Genomic DNA, 23,629 nt, shown 5'->3' with positions numbered 1-23,629 from the left:
GCTTTGTTGCCCAGGCTGGTTTCAAACTGCTGGCCTCAAGTGATCCTCCCACCTTGGCCTCCCAAAGTGCTGGAATCACAGGCTTGAGTGAGCCACCATGCCTGGCCTCTGCTTCATTTTTCCAGATGCCCCCTCTTCCATCCAAAAGTCATCGTGGCCCCATGCCACCTGCTCGGTCCTTCCCACGTGGTGCTGAACAGTTTCTGTTGTGTTCTGCAACCTCAGTCACTCACAAAGATCAAGCCATTTCTGGTGACCCTCTGCCGGGCTGGGGGGCCTCTCCTAGGGGATTGTTGGTCTCCAGCACTCTGCCTCTCCTAGGAGCTCTCCAGGCTGCTTTGCAGAGCCGGTATCTGTGAGTTCACATTCCCCGCACCCTGGATGATGGGCTGGGACCACACCTGCCCAACCCACACCAGGCACACAGAAGGCCCAGCATGTGTCTGCTGCAGGAATGAGTGAGTGAATGAGGGAAACAGGGGATGACTGAGCATCCTTCACCGTCAAAGTGGGCAGCCTGATGCTCAGGCACCTGCTGGGATACAGCTTGTGGGGTTCTCCCCGTCTGCTCTGGGGGGGACGTTCTACCCCACCTAGACTCGCCCTTTCCAAACTCTCCAAGATTCCCACTCCCACAGCTGCTCACCGCCAGGGGCCCCACCCTCCACACCCCCTCGCAGGCTTCTCCTCAGACGCCCCCATCCCTGGGAGCCCAGGAAGGAAGAAAGCAGTGTCCACCTGACGAAGCCCCAAGTGGCCATCCCCCTCCGCGGCCTGGCAGGAACCCCAAGGTTTCGGGGTCGGCCCCTTGCCTCAGCCTCAGGTACAGGGCCGAACCTGACGGGCTCCTTACCGTACATCTTGCCCTCGTCCGACAGGATAATTTTACGCCGGCCACAGGGCGGGTAGATGGCCAGGGCCTCCTGGAAACTCTGCTCAATGTCCGGGCTCCACACGCCCTCTGCATCATTGTCGATGGGCTTGTCCAGCGCCTGGCTGCCCCCAGAGACGTTGCTCCCCTCAGGGGAGTTGGGAGAGCTCCACTCGTTGGAGGTAATGGTGCCGGCCTTGCCCTCCAAGGCTCCGCTTGGAGGAGCGCCCGTTGGACCTGTGGGGACAGGAACCACAGCCCCGGTGAGAAGTGGAAGAACTGTGTGGGTCATAGGATGACAGTACTCCAGGGAGTGCCAGAGCCCAAATCACTTGCTCAGGAAGCAAAGTGTAAAGTGACAGGTCTGTGAGAATCAGGCCTGGGGTCTTGAACAGGCCATTTCTCCTCTGGAGAGCTCGTCTCCCATCTGTCAAATGAGCACAATGACCTAGGCACTCCCTGACATCAAGGTTCTAGGAACCCAGACAAGGGCTGAGAAGTAGGAGACAAGGACGCAGTGCCAGGGATGCACTGACATTAAATCAACACTGGGCAAAAAGCATGCAAAATACTGGAGACTGTTGGTGGGAATGCAAAATTGTGCAGGCCGGGCGCTGCGGGTCATGCCTGTAACCCCAGCACTCTGAGAGGCTGAGACAGGTGGATCACTTGAGGTCAGCAGCTCAAGATCAGCCTGGCCAACACGGTGAAACCCCATTTCTACTAAAAATACAAAGATTAGCCAGGTGTGGTGGCAGGCACCTGTAATCTCAGCTACTCGGGAGGCTGAGGCAGGAGAATAGCTTGAATCCGGGAAGCGGAGGTTGCAGTGAGCCAAGATCCCGCCATGACACTCCAGCCTGGGCGACAGAGCAAGATCATATGACCCAACATCTGGGTATATACCCAAAAACAGGGAAAGCAGGGTCTCAAAGAGATATTTGCACACTCATGTTCATGGCGGCATCATTCACAAGAGCCAAAAGGTAGAAACAACCCAAATGTCCATCAATGGATGAATGGATGAACAAAATGGGTCTATACTTACAGCAAAATATAAGCTTTAAAAAGGAAGGCAACCTGGACACGTGCTGCAGCACAGCACTCTCTGGGGGCAGAGTCTCCTGATTAGGACATTACGCTGAGTGAAATACACCAGTTACAAAACAACCCAAACACTACATGGTTCCACTGACGAGGAATCTAAAGCAGTCACATTAGGCCAGGCACAGTGGCTCATGCCTATAATCCCGGCACTTTGGGAGGCTGAGGCAGGTGGATCCCTTGAGCCCAGGAGTTTCAGACCAGTCTAGTCAATATTTAAAAAAATTACCCAGGTGTGCTGGCTCACCCCTATAGTCCCAGCTACTCCGGAGGGTGAGGGGGGAGAATCACTTGAGCCTGGGAAGTCAAGGCTGCAGTGAGCCATGATTGCGCCACTGCAGTCTAGCCTGGGTGACAGAGCAAGGCTGTCTCAAAATAAATAAATGCAATACAATAAAAATAAAGTAGTTGGCAGGGTGCAGTGGCTCCCAGCACTTAGGGAGGCTGAGGCAGGAAGATCATTTGAGTCCAGGAGTCAGCAAGACTTCATCTTTACTAAAAATGTTAAAAAAAAAAAAAAAAATGTTTTTAAGTGGTCAAACTAATAGAAACAGAGTAGAATGGTGGTTGCCAGGGGCTGGTGGGAGAAAGAAACAGAGACTTGTGACTTGAGGGGTAGAGTTTCGGTTTTGCACGATGAAGAAGTTCAGGAGATCTGCTGCACAGCAACGTGAATATACTCAACACTACCAACCTGGATACTTAAAAAGGGTTAGGATGGTAAATTTTGTGGTCTTTTTTACCACAATAAAAAATTCTTTAAAATGCATATACAATATAATATAGGTCACTGTTCTCCTGTTCCCTTCTCGACTCAGGCTCTTTCTAAAAGAAACTGGGCAGCTCCTCACACACTGGAGCAATGGCAGGATTGACTTTCTGGTGCCTCTGGAGGCTCATGGCCACAACCCCGCCTTCCCCTAACATGAGACAAATCCAGTGACCTCTCGGCTCCAGCCATCCAAGCTGTAAGCTTCCAGACATAGTTCTCAGGGGTTCATGAAAGAGCAGGACATACTAGTCATCTTAAGGCAGTTTCTGGGTTATGAGTAGCAGGTGGGAACCATGTACCTCCCGCAGCCCTCCCAGAGCCCCCAACTTCTCCCCATCCCAGCCACTGAGTCCACTTGTAAAGGAGGACCTCACCCCACCACACACATTGCCCGTCCCTTCTCCCCGACCAGCCTTGAGGAGCAATGCAGTCCAGCAGCCCAAACCCAGGCGGGGGGTCTAAACCCCTGAGTTCACCATTTCCATCTCGGACCCTCTGAAGTGAGACCTCCCAGAGCGTTCCTAGGTTATCACTCCCCTCCATACCCTCAAACCCCTCATCTCCCACCCATGGCCTGTGAGAAGGACAATATCCTTCACAGAGAGGCGCTGTGAGGGTGGGGGTGAGGGTCGAGGGAAGGGAGGGGCTAAGTGTGGGAGGCACATCCCAGGAGGAGAGGTCAAAAGGAGCTTGGCAAAGCAGCTGGCACAGACATGCAGCGGGAAAGAGGGTAGAGCCACTGACACTTAAAGCAGGAACCGGCTAGGCACAGTGGCTTACACCTATAATCTCAGCACTTTGGGAGGCCGAGGCAGGTGGATCCCCTGAGGTCAGAAGTTCGAGACCACCCTGGCCAACACGACGAAACCCCGTCTCTACTAAAAACAAAAAAATTAGCCAGGCATGGTGGCGGGTGCCTGTAATCCCAGCTACTCAGGAGGCTGAGGCCAGAGAATCACTTGAACCCAGGAGGCAGAGGTTGCAGTGAGCCAAGATGGTGCCATCGCACTCCAGCCTGGGCGGCAGAGGGAGACCCCATCAAAAAAAAAAAAAAAAAGCAGGAACTTCCCCCCGACAAGGAAACCTTAGCCAGCTCCTTCAGCTTGCTGAAAAGGGCACTGAGGCCCAAAGGCCTAAGGACGCGCCCAAGGTCGCACAGTGAGACCAAGGTGAAGGCCAAGGTCTTGTTCTCAGCCCTTCAGAGTCACTGTCCTTTTTAGTGTAACAAGTATCGCCTGTGGTCTCTGTGGCTGTTAAAGTCAGTTTTCATTAGAGTTTGTCTGGGGACAGAGTCGCTTGATCAGTAATAAACTAGCTTATTCTCTTACCAGAAATTCTGGTCTTGACTCTATTCTGAACATGAAAACATTTTTCCATACTTACAAGACAAACGTCTTTTTTTTTTGTGGGGGGACGGAATCTTGCTCTTTCACTCAGGCTGGTGGGCAGTGGTGCAATCTCGGCTCACCGTAACCTCTGTCTCCCAAGTTCAAGCAATTCTCCCACCTCAGCCTACGGAGTAGCTGGGATTACAGGCACACATCACCACACCCAGCTGATTTCTGTATTTTTAGTAGAGACGGAGTTTCGCCACATTGGCCAGGCTGGTCTCAAATTCCTGACCTCAGGTGATCCATCCACCTCGGCCTCCCAAAGTGCTGAAATTACAGGCGTGAGCCATCATGCCCGGCCCAAAACAAACTACTTGAAAGAGTTGTCAACTTTAATTTCTGGCAATATAGTAGATAAGATGATTTTAAAACTCTCACTCTCTAAATAAATTTAGAAACAACTGAGCAAAGCTCCCTTAGTAATGAGGAAGCTGGTTTTTTATTTTTCATCACTTTAAATTTTTACATTTTTTTTATTTTTATTTTTTTGTTTTTTGTTTTTTTGAGACGGAGTCTCGCTCTGTCGCCCAGGCTGGAGTGCAGTGGCTGGATCTCAGCTCACCGCAAGCTCCGCCTCCCAGGTTCACGCCATTCTCCTGCCTCAGCCTCCCGAGTAGCTGGGACTACAGGTGCCCGCCACCACCCCTGGCTAATTTTTTTTTTTTTTTTTGTATTTTTAGTAGAGACAGGGTTTCACCATGTTAGCCAGGATGGTCTCGATCTCCTGACCTCATGATCCGCTCACCTCGGCCTCCCAAAGTGCTGGGATTACAGGCGTGAGGTGTTTGCATTTTAAGCTAAGTGTTACCATAAAAGAATCAAAAAATTGGCCGGGCGCTATGGCTCAAGCCTGTAATCCCAGTACTTTGCGAGGCCGAGGCGGGCGGATCACGAGGTCAGGAGATCGAGACCATCCTGGCTAACACGGTGAAACCCCGTCTCCACTAAAAAAAAACAAAAAACTAGCCGGGCGAGGTGGCGGGCGCCTGTAGTCCCAGCTACTCAGGAAGCTGAGGCAGGAGAATGGCGTGAACCAGGGAGGCGGAGCTTGCAGTGAGCTGAGATCCGGCCACTGCACTCCACTGGGCAACAGAGCAAAAAAAAAAAAAAGAATCAAAAAATTAAGAAGTTTAAAAAGTAAAGAAGTTATAGAAAGCCAAGGTTCATATATTCTTGAAGAAAAAACATTTTAAATACACTTAGTGTAGTCTAAGTATCTGTTTCTATAAAGTCTACAGTAATGTCCTAGTGTACAGTAATATACAGTAAAGCTGACAGTAGCGTACATTCACTCACCACTCGCTCTGACTCACCCAGAGCAGCTTCCAGTCCTGCAAGCTCCATTCATGGTGAACCCCATACAGGTGTGCCATTAGTTATCTTTTATATTTTACTTTCACTCTACCTTTTCTATGTTTGGGTATGTTGAGATATACAAATACTAACACTTAGGTTACCATTGTGTCATAGTTGCCTATAGAACTGAGTATAGTCACGTGCCGTACAGATTTCTAGCCCAGGAGCAATAGCTTGTACCACACAGCCTGGGCGTGTCGTAGGCTATACCACCTAGGTTTGCGTAACGACGCTCTGTTATGTTTGCACAAGGATGAAATCGCCAAGAGACACATTTCTCAGGAGGCCTCCCCTTCGTGAAGCAGCACATGACTATGTTTTGACTTTTCCCTCTTATTAATAGCTCCCACATCTAGTTAATGACCACATCCTGTCTTTCTGTCACCTAAATGTCTCCTAAATCTACTCTATCTCACAGCCCTAATCCAAGCTTCCACCAACGCACATCTGGATGACTCTGGCAACCCCATTCAGGCTCCATAATCTCTTCACTCCAGCCAGAGTGATTTTTCTAAAATGCAAACCTGATCACACGATGCCACTATCTAAAAATTTTCAATGCCTTTTCTTTGCCCTTAAGATAACACCACACACTCCATGATGGGATTTTCTAGCGCTTGAATCTGCTGATCCCTGTTCTCCGGCCATACCTTCCGCCCACAGGCACCACCCTCTGTACTGCCTTCTTTGCATCCACCAAATCACCCCCCAACATGCTAGGCTTTCTCCACTCCTGGTGGAAGTGCTACCTGAAACTTCCCTTTCCTTGTTCACCTGACCAACTCTTGCTCAGCCTTAAGGTCCAGCCACATGTCACTTCCTCTGGGAAGATGACTCCAACCTTAGCAGACTCCTGCCTTTCCATATCCAGCCCCCATCTCCCAGTAAGCACTGGTCTCCACCATCCTTTACACACCATGGGGACAGGGACAGCTGTCTTCCTCTGTAGTCCGCAGCACACTGCAGAGCTGATGAACACAGAACGAACAAACGAAGGGATATTTGTTAAGTGTTATTGTGGAATAATGATTTCCCTGTGGGGAGAACAGATTGCTCTGTGCTTAATTTTGGGAAACAAAAGAAACCTCGGGAAATGTCTGGATTTTGGCATACCAGAAAAAGAGCTTGAATCGTGCATAAATCCCTTTTCGGCTTATTTTGGAGGCTTGTAGAATAGAAGTGTGATGTACGGGAAGCAAGAGCCTGGCTTTGGTTCCACTTCTACCACTAACTGCACAACCACAGACAAACCACCTCATTTCTCTGGGCCTCATTTTGCTCATCTGTAAAACAAGGAGGATGCCCTCACAGGGATCCAGCGTCCTTTCTGTGCTAGCATGTATCTGTGGTTCACATCGCTCCCCAGATCCTGGAAGTCTCCAGTGGCCTCTAAAAGTACGTTGCAGACTTTCATGTGTGGCTCTGAGGCTCAGAAGGTTGGGGAACTGATCCATCCTGGAGGGCTGTGCTGCAGGAGAGATGACATAGTGAGATGTCATCTAGTGTAGGGCCTGACACAGTCAGTGCTCATAAGAGCTATTTCTGGCCGGGCGCAGCGACTCACGCCTGTAATCCTAGCACTTTGGGAGGCCAAGATGGGTGGATCACAAGGTCAGGAGATGGAGACCATCCTGGCTAACACGGTGCAACCCCGCCTCTACTAAAAATACAAAAAATTAGCCGGGCGAGGGGGCGGGCGCCTATAGTCCCAGCTACTTGGGAGGCTGAGGCAGGAGAATGGCGTAAACCCGGGAGGCGGAGCTTGTAGTAGCTGAGATCCGGCCACTGCACTCCAGCCTGGGAGACAGATCAAGACTCCGTCTCAGAAAAAAAAAAAAAAAAGAGCTATTTCTTACAGTCTTCATTATTATTGAGCCATAAACAACGCCAAGTGGAAAGTCTCAAGCCCTAATGCCTAATATTAATACTTAAGTAATTAATCATTTTAATACCTGAGGTCTCTTAAGTCCTGGTTGTAGCCTAGATTTTCTTCTGGACCCGACACTACGTACAGATGGATGCCCTGCGTCAGGTGGAGGGAGCGGCGGAGGCCAGGATGTCGGGAGATGGAAAGAAGGGCTGCCACCTCCCTCACCCCACCTGATCCCTCCTATGGTCTCTGGGCCCTGCTCCTCCTCAGAATTCCCCTTCCTTCACCCAAGCTGAGCTGGACTGCCCTGGTGAAGCGGGTATCATCAGTCCCTGCAGAAGTTGGGCCTAGCGCAGCCCAGGAAAACACACACGTGGGGAGAACCAAAGACTCCTAATGCCAGACCCTGCCCCACGAGTGGGGTTTTCTGAGGACCTGCACTCCATGTCCCCAGGACTGGGTCTGTCCCAGGAAAAGCAGGGCAGCAGGTCATCCAAGGCCCTGGGCCACAGGATTTGTTACCGAAATGGAGTTGCTCCCAGCCCCACGTGTCCCTGGTGCTCCAGGTTCACAGCCATCACTGGCGAGCTTCTCCTATCTGCCCCCCGGCCCACGTCCCGGGACTGTCAGCTGCCTCCCGCCACCAGGCAAACCTCCCACGCGGCGCCCTGCCCTGAGGCTCGTGGAATGGGGTAAGCCAGCACCAGCCTCCTCCTCCTTCCCCAAGTGCTCCACAGTGACCCAGAAGGGCCTGCCAGGGGAGAGCCGGAGGCGGGGGACAGATGGCATCATGGAGCTGGGCCATGCGCTGTGAACAGAGGAGTAAAAATAATCCCAGACTTGGTTCTCAGGGCTCAGCCCAGGAGCCGCTACTCAGCCTCAGCCCCACCCAAAAGCTACAGGGTAGCCCCCAGGGCAACCTCAGACCAGCAGGTTGTTCCACCCTAGGGCCCACAGGTGCTAATTACCCAGGAATTTCCAGAAGGATCAGGAATGTACGTGCTTTTATTAAGATCTCCCTAATACTCAGAACAATAAGCTCCTCCAAAAACACTTTCAGGACAGGAAGAGAATCAGGATGCTAAGTTCTAAGCATCCTGAGATGCTTGGCCCGGAGAGGCCAAGCCTCAGGGAGGGCAAAAGACCTGCCCTGAGAAAAGGCAGAACCAGACCCCAGGCCAAGCTGACATCCTCTCCCCAGTCCCGTCCTCTCCCCAGTCCCATCCATCTCACGCTCCCAGAGCCCTCCTTTCAGAGCCTTCTGTGGCCACTGTGATCCCTAAGCCCCTCGCAACTCCTCCAGCCTCTAGAGCTGTGACCGAGAATTCAGAAGAAAACATCCTGACTTTGGGGGTCACCGGGCTTCACCTCTCAAACCAAGAAATGAAGAAGTCATCTCCTAAAATAAGACAGGGGAAAGAGGAGCAGCAGACCCAGCCTTCTTCCAGGCTCATCCTCACTACCCTGCAGCAGCCCTGGGCTTCTCACCACCTCCTGAGCCCCAAGTCTATTCATACTGCTTCCCTGCTTAGGGTGGGCCTCAGTACTCATTTAATTCCTGTCAACAGTCCATCAACAAACTCTTGAGAGGCCCCCTCCACCCTGAAGGCTTCCCTGAGTCCCAGTTCCCAGAGGTCCCTGAGCTGCTACACTGATTGCCTGAATGTGCAGTGCTGCTCTGGTCCATCCATTGTCTGCTGCCTTCCATGCTAACTAGGCTTGGAAACTCAGGAGCTAGGAGACAAAGGGAGGAGGCCAGGGGACCTGGGCGGGAAAGAACCTCTCCTGCAGGCAGTGCTGGGTGGGCTGTGCTGCCTCCTCACACAGTGCAAGCCTCTGTGCACTGGGCAGGGGACCCTGCAGGACGGATACAGGCAGCCCAGCACTGTGGGAGGCCTGAGTGTCAAAGAGGTGCCCAGGACACTGAGGGACACACGCTTTACTACTTTAACACTAGTAGTGTTAAACTACTAGTGTAACACTAGTAGTAGGAGGTGCCAGTTTCGAATGCCCACTCTGAGCCAGGCACTGGGCAAAGCACTTGACGACATCTTCCTCCAGTCCTGCCCCCATCCGTTGAGATAGCTGCACTGCCCCATTTGGCAGGTGAAGACGCGGAGGCTCCTCAAGGTGAAGTGCTGTATCCCAGCCCAAAGTCAGTAAGAGTCAAGGCTCAGTCTGTGGCTCTGAAGCCCTTCCCCACTGCAAGCTGCATCTTGCCCATCACGATGCTGCCTTTCTTTCTTTCTTTTTTTTTTTTTTGAGAAAAGTTTTGCTGTTGACCTCAGATCATCCGCCCACCTCAGCCTCCCAAAGTGCTGGGATTACAGGCGTGAGCCACTGCGCCCAGCCATGATGCTTCTTTGACCTATTTTGCCAACACCGTTTTGTTTTTTCAATTGAAACAAAGTCTTTCTCTGTCGCCCAGGCTGGAGTACAGTGGAGCAATATAGGCTCACTGCAACCTCCACTTCCTACCTAGGTTCAAGCAATTCTCGTGCCTCAGCCTCCTGAGCAGCTGGAATTACAGGCGTACACCACCACGCCCAGCTAATTTTTGTATTTTTAGTACAGGTGGGGTTTCACCATGTTGGCCAGATGGTCTTCAGCTCCTGACCTCGAGTGATCCAGCCGCCTCGGCCTCCCAAAGTGCTGGATTACAGGCGTGAGCCACCGCGTCTGGCTTATTTTGCCAACACTTCTGTCGGCAGTAGGAAGGCGGATGATCTGACTGCAGCATGAGGGATGCAAGTCAGACGTGCAGAGTAGGAGGGAGGGGTAGCCTGGATTGGCAGGTTAAGGGGAGCTGGAGAAGTATCTCTCTGCAGACATGAGGACTTCCTGGTCTCTTTCTTTGCGTGGACCCCACTGTTCCCACAGCCTCCAGTGAAGGTCCCAGCTGAGAGAGGCGGGGTTCCCAGGGTTTGCACGCAGGAAGAATCGCAGGGGAGAAAACTGCCCTCCAATGTGCAAGTGAGGAGACTAAGGCCCTGAGAGGTGAAGTGACTTGCCTAAGACCACAAAAGCCGTTAAAACTGGGACTAGAACTACATCTCAGGCCTGCACTTCTCTGTCACACAGTTCCAACCTCCATGACTAAAACTGGATGCCTGTCAATGAGCACAGGAGACGGTCTGTTCCCAGGGAGGAGAGGAACAGGCTCCCCTGCCAGAAAGATCTCTCCCTGCTGATTCTCATGCCTAAAAGCCTAACACCTCAGCACGGGCACTTCAGTCCTTGTGCCCTTCCTTCACTCACTGTTCACTGGGCATGTACTATATGCCAGGCATTGGCCACTGCTCTGATATAAATGTGCCCCTCAAATTCGTGGGTTAAAAACTTAATCCCCTTTGGCTGGGTGCGGTGGCTCACGCCTGTAATCCCTGCACTTTGGGGGGGCCGTGGCGGGCGGATCACGAGGTCAGGAGATTGAGACCTTCCTCGCTAACAAGGTGAAACCCCATCTCTACTAAAAAAATACAAAAAAAATTAGCCAGGCATAGTGGCGGGCGCCTGTAGTCCCAGCTACTGGGGAGGCTGAGGCAGGAGAATGGCGTGAACCCGGGAGGCGGAGCTTGCAGTGAGCTGAGATCGCGCCACTGCACTCCAGCCTGGGAGACAGAGCGAGACTCCCTCTTAAAAAAAAAAAAAAAGGAAAAAAAAAAACACTTAATCTCCAACACAAGAATGTTGGGAGATGGAGCCTTTAAGATGTGATTGGGTCATGTGGGCTCTGCCTTCCTGAATGGATGAATGCTGTCATCTCAGGAGGGAGGGTCATCTATGAAGATGCAAGTACAGTCAATCCTCATTAATCATAGAATAGTCACAGATTTTGTATTTACAAGTTTGCCAACTTGCTAAAATTTCTAACCCCCAAATCACTGCTCCCAGCACTTTCACAGTCATTCACGGACACATACGTGCACTGAGAAGCCACAAATTCTCACTGCCTGACGCGCGCTCCCAGCTGAGGTCGGCAATGCTGCACTTCGTCTACCTGGGTCAGCTCTCCTGCTGTAAGCAAGTGTCTTGTTCTGGGTCTATTTAGTGCTATGACTTCTGCACTTTTGTGGGTGGTTTTGCTCCTTCAAGTGGCCCCAAGCACAGTGCAGAAGTGCTGTCTACTGTTTCTAAGCAAAGAATGTCAAAAGGCACCAGGAGAGTCAAAAGGGGAAGCAGCCCAAATGTCCATCAATAGAGGAATGCATAAACAAAATGTGGGCCAGGCGCGGTGGCTCAAGCCTGTAATCCCAGCACTTTGGGAGGCCGAGACGCGTGGATCACGAGGTCAGGAGATCGAGACCATCCTGGCTAACACGGTGAAACCCCGTCTCTACTAAAAAATACAAAAAACTAGCCGGGCGAGGTGGCGGGCACCTCTAGTCCCAGCTACTCGGGAGGCTGAGGCAGGAGAATGGTGTAAACTCGGGAGGTGGAGCTTGCAGTGAGCTGAGATCTGGCCACTGCACTCCAGCCTGGGTGACAGAGCGAGACTCCGTCTCAAAAAAAAAAAAAATGTGGTGCATTCACGTAATGGAATATGATTCAGCCTTAAAAAGGAATGAAATGGCCAGGCACAGTGGCTGATGCCTGTAATCCCAGCACTTTGGGAGGCCGAGGCAGGCAGATCACCTGAGGTCAGGAGTTTGAGACCAGCCTGGCCAACAAGGTGAAACCCTGTCTCTACTAAAATTAACACAAAAATTAGCCAGGCATGGTGGTAGGTGCCTATAATCCCAGCTACTTGGAAGGTTGAGGCACAAGAATCGCTTGAACCAGGGAGGAGGAGGTTGCAGTGAGCTGAGATCACACTACTGCACTCCAGCCTGGGCAACAGAGTGAGACTTCATCTCAAAAAAAAAAAAAAAAAAAAAAAAAAAAAAAAAAGGAATGAAATTCTGACATAGGCTACAACATTGATGAACCTTAAGGACATTGCACTAAGTAAAAGAAGCCAGCCATGAAAGGACGAATCTCATACCATTCCACTTCCATGAGGTACCGAGAATATGCAAATCCATAGAGACAGCCGAAGACAGACTATCCGAGGCTGGGGAAGGGGCAATGGGGAGTTTCGTTCATAACATTAACAATCATTGTCAAGTGCGGTGGCTCACGCCTGTAAGCCCAGCACTCTGGGAGGCCAAGGCAGGTGGATCACCTGAGGTCAGAAGTTCGAGACCAGCCTGGCCAACATGGTGAACCCTTGTCTCTACTAAAAATATAAAAATTAGCCAGGAGTGGTGGTGCAGGCCTGTAGTCCCAGCTACTCAGGAGGCTGAGGCAGGAGAATCGCTTGAACCCCAGAGGCAGTGAGCCAAGATCGCACCACTGCACTCCAGCCTGGACGATAAAGTGAGACTCCCTCTCAAAAAAAAAAAAAAAAAAAAAAAACCCAAAAGAGAAGAAAACAGGCAGTTACTGTCTAATGGGTACAGCATTTCCGTCTGGGAAGATGAGGAAGTTCTGGAGATGGAAGCAGGAGACCGCAGCACAACTGCGAATGTCCTTAATGCCACTGAACTGCAAAATGGCAAATTTTGTTACATATATTTCACCAAAAAAACCTGTTTAAAGCGCACCAGGAGATAGAAGACAAAAAGAAGAGGGCAGAGAAGGAAAAGAGGGACTGCAGGGGACCTGGACCCAAAATACAGGAGACAAAGGAAAGGGCCTGGTTACAGCTGGAAAGGAAAAGAGGAGGACAGGAGAGTCCCCAGGTCACAGGCAGGTGAGTCCCTGTGGATGGAAGGCAAGGGATGGTGGAGAAGGAAAGGACCCGGCAGAGAAATGGATTGGGCTGGGCTAGGCTGGGCCAGGCCTTGTACTCAATTAGAAAAAACAGACCCCACTGTGATTTCAATTAGCAACACAGACCCTACTGTGATTTCGGAAGGGCCAGGGCCTGCTGGAGACCAGAAAAGAGCCCTTCTCAGAAAACAAGACCAAGAAAACCCAGCTGTCCCGGGGCCCGAGCTCCCTCCACTGGAGTCCCTTCCTCATGGTGAGCAGCGCCCCTTCCTCTCCTGAAACGCAACAGGTTCTCAGGGAAAGGCTACCCATTAAAGATGCCTCAAAGTCCTGTGGCCTGAGTTAAACCTGCCTCTCACCAGCTACGGTGCACAGCTGTTCAGGAGCTTACTGAAGCTCCCCCAAAGCTCGTTTCATCACCTGTCAAACGGGGATGAGCATTCCTGCCTGCAGAGCCACTGAGGACTGAGAAAAGCAAGTAAAGCCCCTGCCAGGCAACGCACGGCAGCACCATCCCGGCCGTCCCTCGGTGTGCGGCCTTCGTCACACCCGGCTTCAGGACGGGACGGGAATGCGGAGCGGGCGAGAGGAGAGGCTCCACAACCCTTCCCAGGCTATGGAGATGTTGGAACAAGTCAGAGAGCTGGACCCCTTGAGCAATGCCTAGTCAAAAGACAGAGGCAAAAGGTGGTAAGGGGGAAAGGGAGAGAGAGCAGGATGGGGAGAGAGAAAGAGGCGCCATGGGGCAGAGATTTAGCGTTTGGGCTCTGGACTCAGATGCCTGAGCTCAGATCCTGGTCCAGCCTCACAGGGACCTGGGAGTCCTGAGCAAGTTACTCGACCTCTCTAAGCCTCAGTGTCCTCCCAACCACTGAAGAGGCACCAATGCAATCTCAATCTCCCCAAAGAACTGCTGTGAGGATTGAATCCCATCATGTCCATGAGACAGGAGCAGAGAGCCCGGCCCAAAAAGGGGCCTGTCACACATTCTCCGTCACTGCCCTGTAGTCATCAGGAAGGGTGATGGAGGGCGGGATGGAGAGGAAGGAGCAGGAGGCCTGCAGGCTAGCAAGAGGGGAGGTAATAAGTAGGTGGAGATGGCCTGGGATGCAGGCCAGCCGGGAGGAGCCTCCAGTGGGAGGGGCAGCTCAAAGAGCAATGGAGGGAGATAAGATTCCTAATCGCTGCAGGCCCAGCTCAGGCCCAACCCAAGCAGTCTCTTCCCACCCAGCCCCCAGGACTGCGCAGAGTACAGGCCTGTGCTACAGGCCTGGCCCCAGCATCCCATCTCCTCAGCTCTCAGGGAGGTGGAAGCTGGGACCTCACCGACCCCCCTTCCCCCACAACCCCTTCTGTGTCAGGGGTGTGGGTATCTGCAGGCCCCACCCAACACGTGCAGGAAGTGGGTCAAGGCAAGTGGTGAACAAAGCCCTTGCCCCTGGCCTCCCCTCAGCCTCTGGACTGTGATGAAACAGGTTTAGTTCCAGAACAGCGCCCGGCCCAGAGGCCCCTCGAAACAGGTACCCAGAGGAAGGCCCATTTGCTTCCAAGCGCAGCTTTGCCACAGATTCGCGGTGCCTCTTGAGCCAGTCGCTTCCCCTCTCTGGGCCTCAGTGCCTTCATTTGCAAAAACAAAAGGTGGGGGAATGTAATATTATTCAGCAAAAAAAAGAAAAGAAATGGGCTGGCCAAGCATGGAGGCTCACGCCTGTAATCCCAGAACTCTGGGAGGCTTAGGCGGGCGGATCGTCTGAGGTCGGGAATTTAAGACCAGCCTGGCCAACGAAACCCTGTGCCTACTAAAAATACAAAAATTAGCCGGGCGTGGTGGCACATGCCTGTAATCCCAGCTACTGGGGAGGCTGAGGCAGGAGAATCACTTGAACCCGGGAGGCAGAGGTCGCAGTGAGCCGAGATCATGCAGCTGCACTCCAGGCTGGATGACAGAGTGAGACTTTGTCTCAAAAAAAAAAACAGAAATGAGCTATGAAGACATGGGGGAAACTCAAATGCATATTACTAAGTGAGAGAAGCCAATCTGAAAAGGCCACATAGTGTATGATTCCAACAATATGACATTCTAGAAAAGGCAAAACTACAGAGACAGTCAGAAGATCAGTGGTTGCCAGAAGTGGGAAGGAGGGATGAACAAATGGAACCTGGAGGATTTGGGGAACAGTGACACTATTCTGCATGACACTGTAATGGTGGGTACACATTATTACCCATGTGCCAAAACCCATAGAGTGGACAACACCAAGAAGGAACCCTAATGTGAACTATGGACTAAAATAATGTGCAGGCCGGGCGCGGTGGCTCACGCCTGTAATCCCAGCACTTTTGGAGGCCGAGACGGGCGGATCACCTGAGGTCAGGAGTTCAAGACCAGCTTGACCAACGTGGAGAAACCCTGTCTCTATTAAAAATACAAAATTAGCCAGGCGTGGTAGCGCCTGCCTATAATCCCATCTATTTGAGAGGCTGAGGCAGGAAAATTGCTTGAATCCAGGAGGCAGAGGTTGCGGTGAGCAGAGATCGCACCATTGCATCCCAACCTGGGCAACAAGAGGGAGACTCCGTCTCAAATAATAATAATAATAATAATAAAACAATATGCCAATATTGGCTCATTAATTGCAACAAATGTACATCAATTGCAACAAATGCAAGATGTTAAGTAAGACTAGGAGAAACTGGGGACAGGGCCAGAATGTATCTACGGGAACTCTGTACTTTCTGCTCAAGTTTTCTGTAAACCTCAAACTACTCAAAATTATAATCTTTTTGTTTTAAAAGACTATCTCCTCGGGGCCTTTCTTCTAGAATAAAGCAAAAGTTGCCATGACAGGGATACTAAAAAATAAATAAATGGCTGGGCACGGTGGCTCAAGCCTGTAATCCCAGCACTTTGGGAGGCCAAGACGGGTGGATCACGAGGTCAGGAGATCGAGACTATCCTGGCTAACACGGTGAAACCCCATATCTACTAAAAAATACAAAAAATAAAACTAGCCAGGCGAGGTGGCGGGCGCCTGTAGTCCCAGTTACTCGAGGGTGGCTGGGACAGGAGAACAGCGTGAACCTGGGAGGTGGAGCTTGCAGTGAGCTGAGATCCGGCCACTGCACTCCAGCCTGGGCAACAGAGCGAGACTCCGTCTCAAAAAAAATAAATAAATAAAAATAAAAATAAACAAATACATACAAAATTTAAAAAGTAAAATAAAGCAAAAAGTTATGAAAATACAGTACTTGAGAGGCACAAGTACTGAACCAAACCAGTTGGCTTCACTTTAAGTAGGCGTGTCCTAGGAAAATGCAGATCTGAAAATATTAATAGATTTAGCCCGGGAGTGACTAACAGAAGCGTTTGCCCTGGAATCCCATCAAAGCCAGCACACTTGTTTCCTCAGCCTCGGGGGTGGGTTTGCCCTCAATCAGCTGCTGTCTCAAAGAGAGGCAGGAGGGTCCCACCCTGTCAGAACCCAAGGGTCAGCCCAAACCAGGTGTCCAAGCAGCACAGGCACCCTGGGTGGGGCCTCCGTGCACGCCCTGCCCAGGGAGGAGGAGCCAGGCAGAAGAGGGAGTCTCCACACAGGGAACACCTTCCATGACCCGGAGCCACAGGGAGCCACAGGGCATCCTGGAGGCTGCGGGGCAGTAGGAGCTCCAGGAAAGTAGGACTCTTCAGCTCTGCCCTGCTCTCCAGCTCTATGGCCTAAGCACCTCTAGAAAAGCACCTGCACCCCCGGGGGAAGAATGAAGACTCGAGCGTCTGGACTGGGCCACAGCTCTGAGGACACAGGAACAGGTGGGGTTAGAATGAGCTTGGACAAGAGGTGGGAGGCGGCATCCATCCTGGCCTTGGTCATTTTTCACAGAAGTCTTCTGTCCCAGACCCACCCTGCCTGGTCAGGGATAGGAAGGAAGATTATGATGTTTCAGATATTCTGTTAATAGCTTAAAGCCGGACGGGCACGGGGGCTCATGCCTGTAATCCCAGCACTTTGGGAGGCCGAGGCAGGTGGATCGCCTGAGATCAAGAGTTCGAGACCAACCTGGCCAACATGGCGAGACCCCCATCTCTACTAAAAATACAAAGATTAGCCAGGCGTGGTGACTCAAGCCTGTAATTCCAGCTACTCAGGAGGGTAAGGCATCTTGAACCTGGGAGGCGGAGGCTGCAGTGAGCCAAGATCGTGCCACCATACTCCAGTCTGGGCGACTGAATGAGACTGCGTCTCAAAAAAAAAGAAAACAAAAATAGCTGGAAGCCTTCACTCAGACCCTACGCTGAGGTTACCATCCCAGAGGACCCACCCTGACCCAGAAAACTCACCCCCACTGATGCTGTCTTGCACCAGCCACACACCCAGTACCTTACTCCTGCAGGCCTGACAGTTACCGCACCTCCCATTCCAGAGGGCACGGTCATCCAGTTTGGAAACAAGGCCATGGAAGTGGTTGAAATGTAGGCTGCACATGAACATTTGTTTTTCTGGACGGGGCCAGCCCAGCCTGACCCAGCAGGCCATTAGCAGCAGACCAGGTGCAGCCCGCCAGGAAGGAAGGATGCCTGGCAAACCAAAATTCCCACCTGTGCCTCTCATTCTGAACCATGCTCTATGCCAGGAACAGAGCTTCTTGGACTCCTCTTTTTCATAGTCATTCTCTAGGCGTACCCCACTTCTCATTCCTGGTCCCATCTTGCACTCTGAGAAAGGCCACAGTTCAGGACACCAAACTCTTGCCTCACATGCATCGTTCCTCACTCCCATCATCTTCTGAAGACTTTCTCCATAAATGAATTTTCTCCAAACATCTGTAAATCACATATCTGACTGTCCTGACAAAGAATCTGTATCCAGAATATTAAAGGACTCTCAGAACAACAGCTGGGCATGGTGGCACACACCCACAACTGTGGGAGGCCGAGGCGTGTGGATTGCCTGAGCCAGGAGTTCAAGACCAGCCTAGGTAACGTGGCAAAACCCCATCTCTACAAAAAGTACAAATAAGCCAGGCGTGGTGGCATGTGCCTCTGGTCCCCACTACCTAGGAAGCTGAGGTGGGAGGGACACTTGAGCCTGGGTGGTCAAGGCTGCAGTGAGCTATGACCTTGCTGAGTGAAAGAAGCAAAGACGCAAAGAGCTATGTAATGGCATGATTCCATTTGTGAGACAGCCTTGAAAGGCAAAATTACAGGAATGAACAGATCAGTGTGGCCAGCGGATGGCATGAGGGGAACGGGGAGGGATGACCTCCAAGGGGCCACTGCATGACGGAATTGTTCGGGGGATGGAACTGTCTTGTACCTTGATGGTGGCGGTGAAAACACATTCTGTGCATTCGTCAACACTTACTATTTACCAAAAACAGTGTATTTTGCTGTATGTATGTTAAAAATAAATTTAGGGGAAGATTCACTCTATTTTATGGAATGAGATGTTATTCTACAGACGCAATGGCTCACGCCTGTAATCCCAGCACTTTGGGAGGCCGAGGTGGGCAGATCACCTGAGGTTGGAAGTTTGAGACCAGCCCGACCAATATGGAGAAACCCTGTCTCTACTAAAAATACAAAAAATTAGCTGAGCATGGTGGCGCATGCCTGTAATCCCAACTACTCGGGAGGCTGAGGCAGGAGAATTGCTTGAACCCAGGAGGCGGAGGTCGCAGAGAGCCAATATTGCACCATTGCACTCCAGCCTGGGCAACAAGAGCGAAACTCCGTCTCAAAAAGAAAAAAAGAAAAAAAGAAAAAATAAATGCTACCTGATTCTAAATAAATAAATAAATGTCAAGTAAGACCTTCTTATCCTGCCCAGAGGGTGAAGGTCAAACCCACCCTGTTCATAAAGCCACTTGGCCAGGTGTGGTGGCTCACACCTGTAATCCAAGCACTCTGGGGGTCCGAGGCAGGAGGATGGCTTGAGCCCAGGAGTTTGAGACCAGCCTGGGTAACACAGTGAGATCCTATCTCTAGAAATAATTTTTTAAAAATTAGCCAGGTGTGGTGGCACACGCCTGTGGTCCCAGCTACTCAGGAGGCTGAGGCAGGAGGATTGCTTGAGCCCAGGAGGTCAAGGCTGAAGGGAGCTGTGATCACACCACCACACTGCAGCCTGGGTGGCAGAGTGAGACTCTGTGGCTCATGCCTATAATCCCAGCACTTTCGGAGGCTGAGGCCAGGGGATCGCTTGAGGTCAGGAGTTCGAGACCAGACTGGCCAACATGGGGAAACCCCATCCCTACTGAAAATGCAAAAAAATAGCTGGGCATCATGACACATGCCTGTAATCTCAACTATTTGGGAGGCTGAGGCAGGAGAATCACTTGAACTTGGGAGGCGGAGGTTGTAGTGAGCTGTGATTGTGCCACTCCACTCCAACCTGGGTGACAGATGAGACTTCACCTCAGAAAAAAAAAAAAAGAAGAAGAAGAAAGAAGATGTAAAAATAAAACCCACAAAAAACATAATACCCACTTATCTCCCCTCCTCTCATCACTTCATGACAATAGCCCTCAAATCACTGCATTTCCTCTGTCTTCTCAAGGATATTTCTCTCTCTCTCTTCGTCTCTCTGTCTGCTTCCCTCTCTCTCACACGAATTCACATAGACATACACGCTTGTCAAAACCCCACCCACTCTCAAAGCCAGCTCAGCTGCCTCCTCCTCTTGGGACAGAATCAATCATCCTTTACCAGGCACTGCCACATACCCTGCTTGTGCATGTTCTTTCATCTAGAAGCACGTTACTGCTAGCTTCACAGTCCATCTCCCTGCAAGCTCCGCGAGGACAGGAACCAGGGCTTCCAATCCATACTCCCACTGCACCTAGCACAGTGCCAGGCACACCGTGGGTGCTGCGGCTGCTGTGGATTGGGCGAGGGCAGATGCAATCGGAGGGAGCTGATGCCAAGAGAGGAGAGTTGCCCGTGCTCTGAGGAGGTATGAGAGGCACTAGTACAACTTACTTCTTCTCTTGCATAAGCAGCAGCTATTGCTTCAACCTCCAAGTGCTGGAAGTGACCCCACCTCTCATTCCAACATGAGGTCATGCAATTTATGACGGAGCATTTCCGAGGATGCTTTTGCTTCCTGCGTGCCACCCAGCACAGTTCAAGCCCCAGGCAGACAGATGCTCAGGATGCACCTGCTGAGGGATGGGAACTTGTCTTGTCATCAGGATGCTGTCATTTCTCACTTCCAGAAGGCAGGTGCTCTTTACAGCAACGAGTAGATTAGGATCTTCGGATCTGAAGTTCATTTCATTATGGAGAACACCACAGTACGGGCATACACTATCAGTAACTCCACAGGGCCACTCTACGATTGCGTTTTTCCACACACATCATCGACCCCTACCTCTTACAAATTCCAGCTTCGATAGTTTTCCAGAACCATTTATAGGTCCTTAAGTTATTTGACAAACACTTACACAGTGGTTATTATGTGCCAGGGAAAGAACTAAGCACTTTACAGAGAGTAACTCATTTAGTCTTCACATACACCATGTGAGGTTGGTTCGATTAACCTTACTATCCCAGCCAGGTGTTAAGTGGCAGAACAGAGATCCAACCAAGCCACACTGTGCCAACCACGGCCACTAGCCCCACGTGGTTACTGAACACAAGAAACGTGGTTAGTCCAAACTGAGATGTGTTGTTAAGTGTACAACACACGCTACAGTTCTAACGCTTTGTGTGAAAAAAAGGTAAACTATCTCACTGAGACTTTTTACTATTGATTACATGTTAAAAGGATAATATTGTAGACATAGGTTAAATAATATATCATTACAATGCATTTGACCAGTTAATTTTTCCTTTCTTTTTTTTAGAGACAGGGTTCTCGCTATGTTGCCCAGGCTGGTCTCAAACCCCTGGGCTCAAGCAATTCTCCCGCCTCAGCCTCCTGAGTAACTGGGACCATCGGCAAAAGTCACCGCACCCAGCTCTTTTTACTTTTTAAATGTAGCTCCTAGGCTTACGTTGTATTTCTAGGGGACAGCACCACTCTAGAGTCTGCACTGACAGCCACTACTCTCCGGGGTTGTGGGGGGTCATCCTCCCCACCCTCCAGCCTCAGGCAGGACCCAGATTCGGCCTGTTCCTAACACTGTGCTCACCTGGACAAAGATGACGGCAGCCACGTAATAATTCCCTCATCTCCCCATTCTGCTTCCTCTGACTGCTCGGACACTGCACCCTCGTCCCAAGCCTTGCCTCCAGCTCCAGTGCAGCTTAGCTCTACCTCCCTGTGGCAGGAATCCCGAAGTGTCAAGGTGGGAAAATGTTTCACCCATCATCTAATGGAACCTCCGCATGCTGACATGGAGAAACTGAGGCCCAGGACCACAAAATCTTCCAGGAAGCAGTGGCCCTGGGGGTGACCTAGTCCAATTTCCCAAGCAGGGCAGAGACTCCTCCAAAGCATCCCTAACAAGTTCTACATAATGAAACTCTATGTGCCGCAGTCCTCTGGTACCTGTAGGGGATTGGTTCCAAGGCCCCTAAGGATACTGAAACCCGAGGATGCTCAAGTCCCTCATAGAAAATGGCATAAGGCCGGGCGCGGTGGCTCAAGCCTGTAATCCCAGCACTTTGGGAGGCCGAAGCGGGCGGATCACAAGGTCAGGAGATCGAGACCATCCTGGCTAACAGGGTGAAACCCCATCTCTACTAAAAAATACAAAAAACTAGCCGGGCGAGGTGGCGGGCGCCTGTAGTCCCAGCTACTCGGGAGGCTGAGGCAGGAGAATGGCGTGAACCCAGGAGGCGGAGCTTGCAGTGAGCTGAGATCTGGCCACTGCACTCCAGCTTGGGTGACAGAGTGAGACTCCGTCTCAAAGAAAAAAAAAAAAAGAAAATGGTATAGTGTCTGCATATAACTTACGCGCAACCTCCCATGAGCTTTACATCATTTCTTGATTACTCATCATACCTAACACAACGCACAAACATCACTTCATTTGCATGGACTCAATGCAGCTTTCAGTGAGCAGCAAATTCAAGTTCTGCTTTTTGGAACTCTGTGGAGTGTTTTCCCCTGAACACTGTTGATCCAGGGTTGGTCGAATCCATATGGAACCCACAGATACAAAGGGCCAACTGTAGTTTTATGTGGTTCTACATAATGAAGTAATAGACTTCAGGTCAGAAGGACCTTTGCTGCTGCTGCAAAGGGTGCCTACCTTCTAGAAGTGAGAAATGACAGCACTCAGATGATGGGCGGGTTCTAAGTCCTCATCCAGCCTCTGTTGAGACACTCACAGGCCTGGCACAGTGGCTCACACCTGTAATCCCAGCACTTTGGGAGGCTGAAGCTGGAGGATCGCTTGAGGCAAGGAGTTTAAGACCAGCCTGGGCAAAATAAAGATAGCAAGACCTTGTCTCTACAAAAAGTTTTAAAAATTGGCAGGCCATGGTGGTGCATACCTGTCATCCCAGCTACTTGGGAGACTGAGGCAGGAGGACCATCCGAGCACAGGAGTTTGAGGCTACGGTGAGCTATGATCACATCACTGCACTCCAGCCTGGGCAACAGAGCAAGATCCTATCTATTAAAACAAAACAAAACAAAACAAAACAAACCACCAACCTGGGAAACACAGAGAGATCCTGTCTCTATAAAAAATAAAAATTAGGCTCAAGCCTGTAATCCCAGCACTTTGTGAGGCCGAGACGGGTGGATCACGAGGTCAGGAGATCGAGACCATCCTGGCTAACACGGTGAAACCCCGTCTCTACTAAAAATACAAAAAAACTAGCCGGGCGAGGTGGCGGGAGCCTGTAGTCCCAGCTACTCGGGAGGCTGAGGCAGGAGAATGGCGTAAACCCGGGAGGTGGAGCTTGCAGTGAGCTGAGATCCGGCCACTGCACTCCAGCCCGGGCAACAGAGCGAGACTCCGTCTCAAAAAAAAATTAAAATTAAAATTAACATTAAAAAAAAAAATGTTAGGCAGATATGGTGTTCACCTGTGGTCCCAGCTACTGAGACCTGAATAGCTGAGAAAGCTGAGGTGGGAGGATCACTTGGGCCCGGGAGGTTGAGGCCACAGTGGGCTGTGATTGCAACACTGCACTCTAGCCTGGGTAACAGATAAGACCCTGTCTCATTAAAAAAAAAAAAAAAAAAAAAAAAAAGGACGGGGCGCGGTGGCTCAAGCCTGTTATCCCAGCACTTTGGGAGGCCGAGGCGGGCGGATCACCTGAGGTCGGGAGTTTGAGACCAGCCTGGCCAACATGGAGAAACTCCGTCTCTACTAAAAATACAAAATTAGCCAGCCACGGTGGTGAATGCCTGTAATCCCAGCTACTCAGGAGACTGTGGCAGAAGAATCACTTGAACCTGGGAGGCGGAGGTTGCAGTGAGCTGAGATCGTGCCACTGCACTCCAGCCTGGGCAACAAGAGCAAAACTCCGTCTCAAAAAAGAAAAAAAAAAAAAAAAAAGCCACATGTGTGAGATCAGATCACTGGTAGGGGGTAGGGGAAGACCCATAAAAATG

General features: G+C 51.0%; 1 protein-coding gene across 3 annotated transcripts in view; it reads right to left on the bottom strand.

Moving 5' to 3' along the window:
• TEAD4 (TEA domain transcription factor 4) overlaps positions 1–23,629 on the bottom strand; it is an 85,798-nt gene that overhangs the window by 52,937 nt on the left and 9,232 nt on the right. For 2 of the 3 annotated variants that reach the window (XM_026447802.2, XM_026447801.2), the window contains exon 3: positions 854–1,108. The exons of the other annotated variant lie outside the window; for it this stretch is intronic. In XM_026447802.2, coding sequence (XP_026303587.1) covers positions 854–860 — 7 coding nt within the window. In that variant the 5' untranslated portion in view covers positions 861–1,108. The remainder of the gene's footprint in view (positions 1–853; positions 1,109–23,629) is intronic. 3 annotated transcript variants of the gene reach the window in all.

Source organism: Piliocolobus tephrosceles, chromosome 10, assembly GCF_002776525.5.
Source record: "Piliocolobus tephrosceles isolate RC106 chromosome 10, ASM277652v3, whole genome shotgun sequence".
Taxonomy (NCBI): domain Eukaryota; kingdom Metazoa; phylum Chordata; class Mammalia; order Primates; family Cercopithecidae; genus Piliocolobus; species Piliocolobus tephrosceles.
Note: the sequence above shows the minus strand (reverse complement) of the source record. Positions and strands in the feature narration are given on the sequence as shown.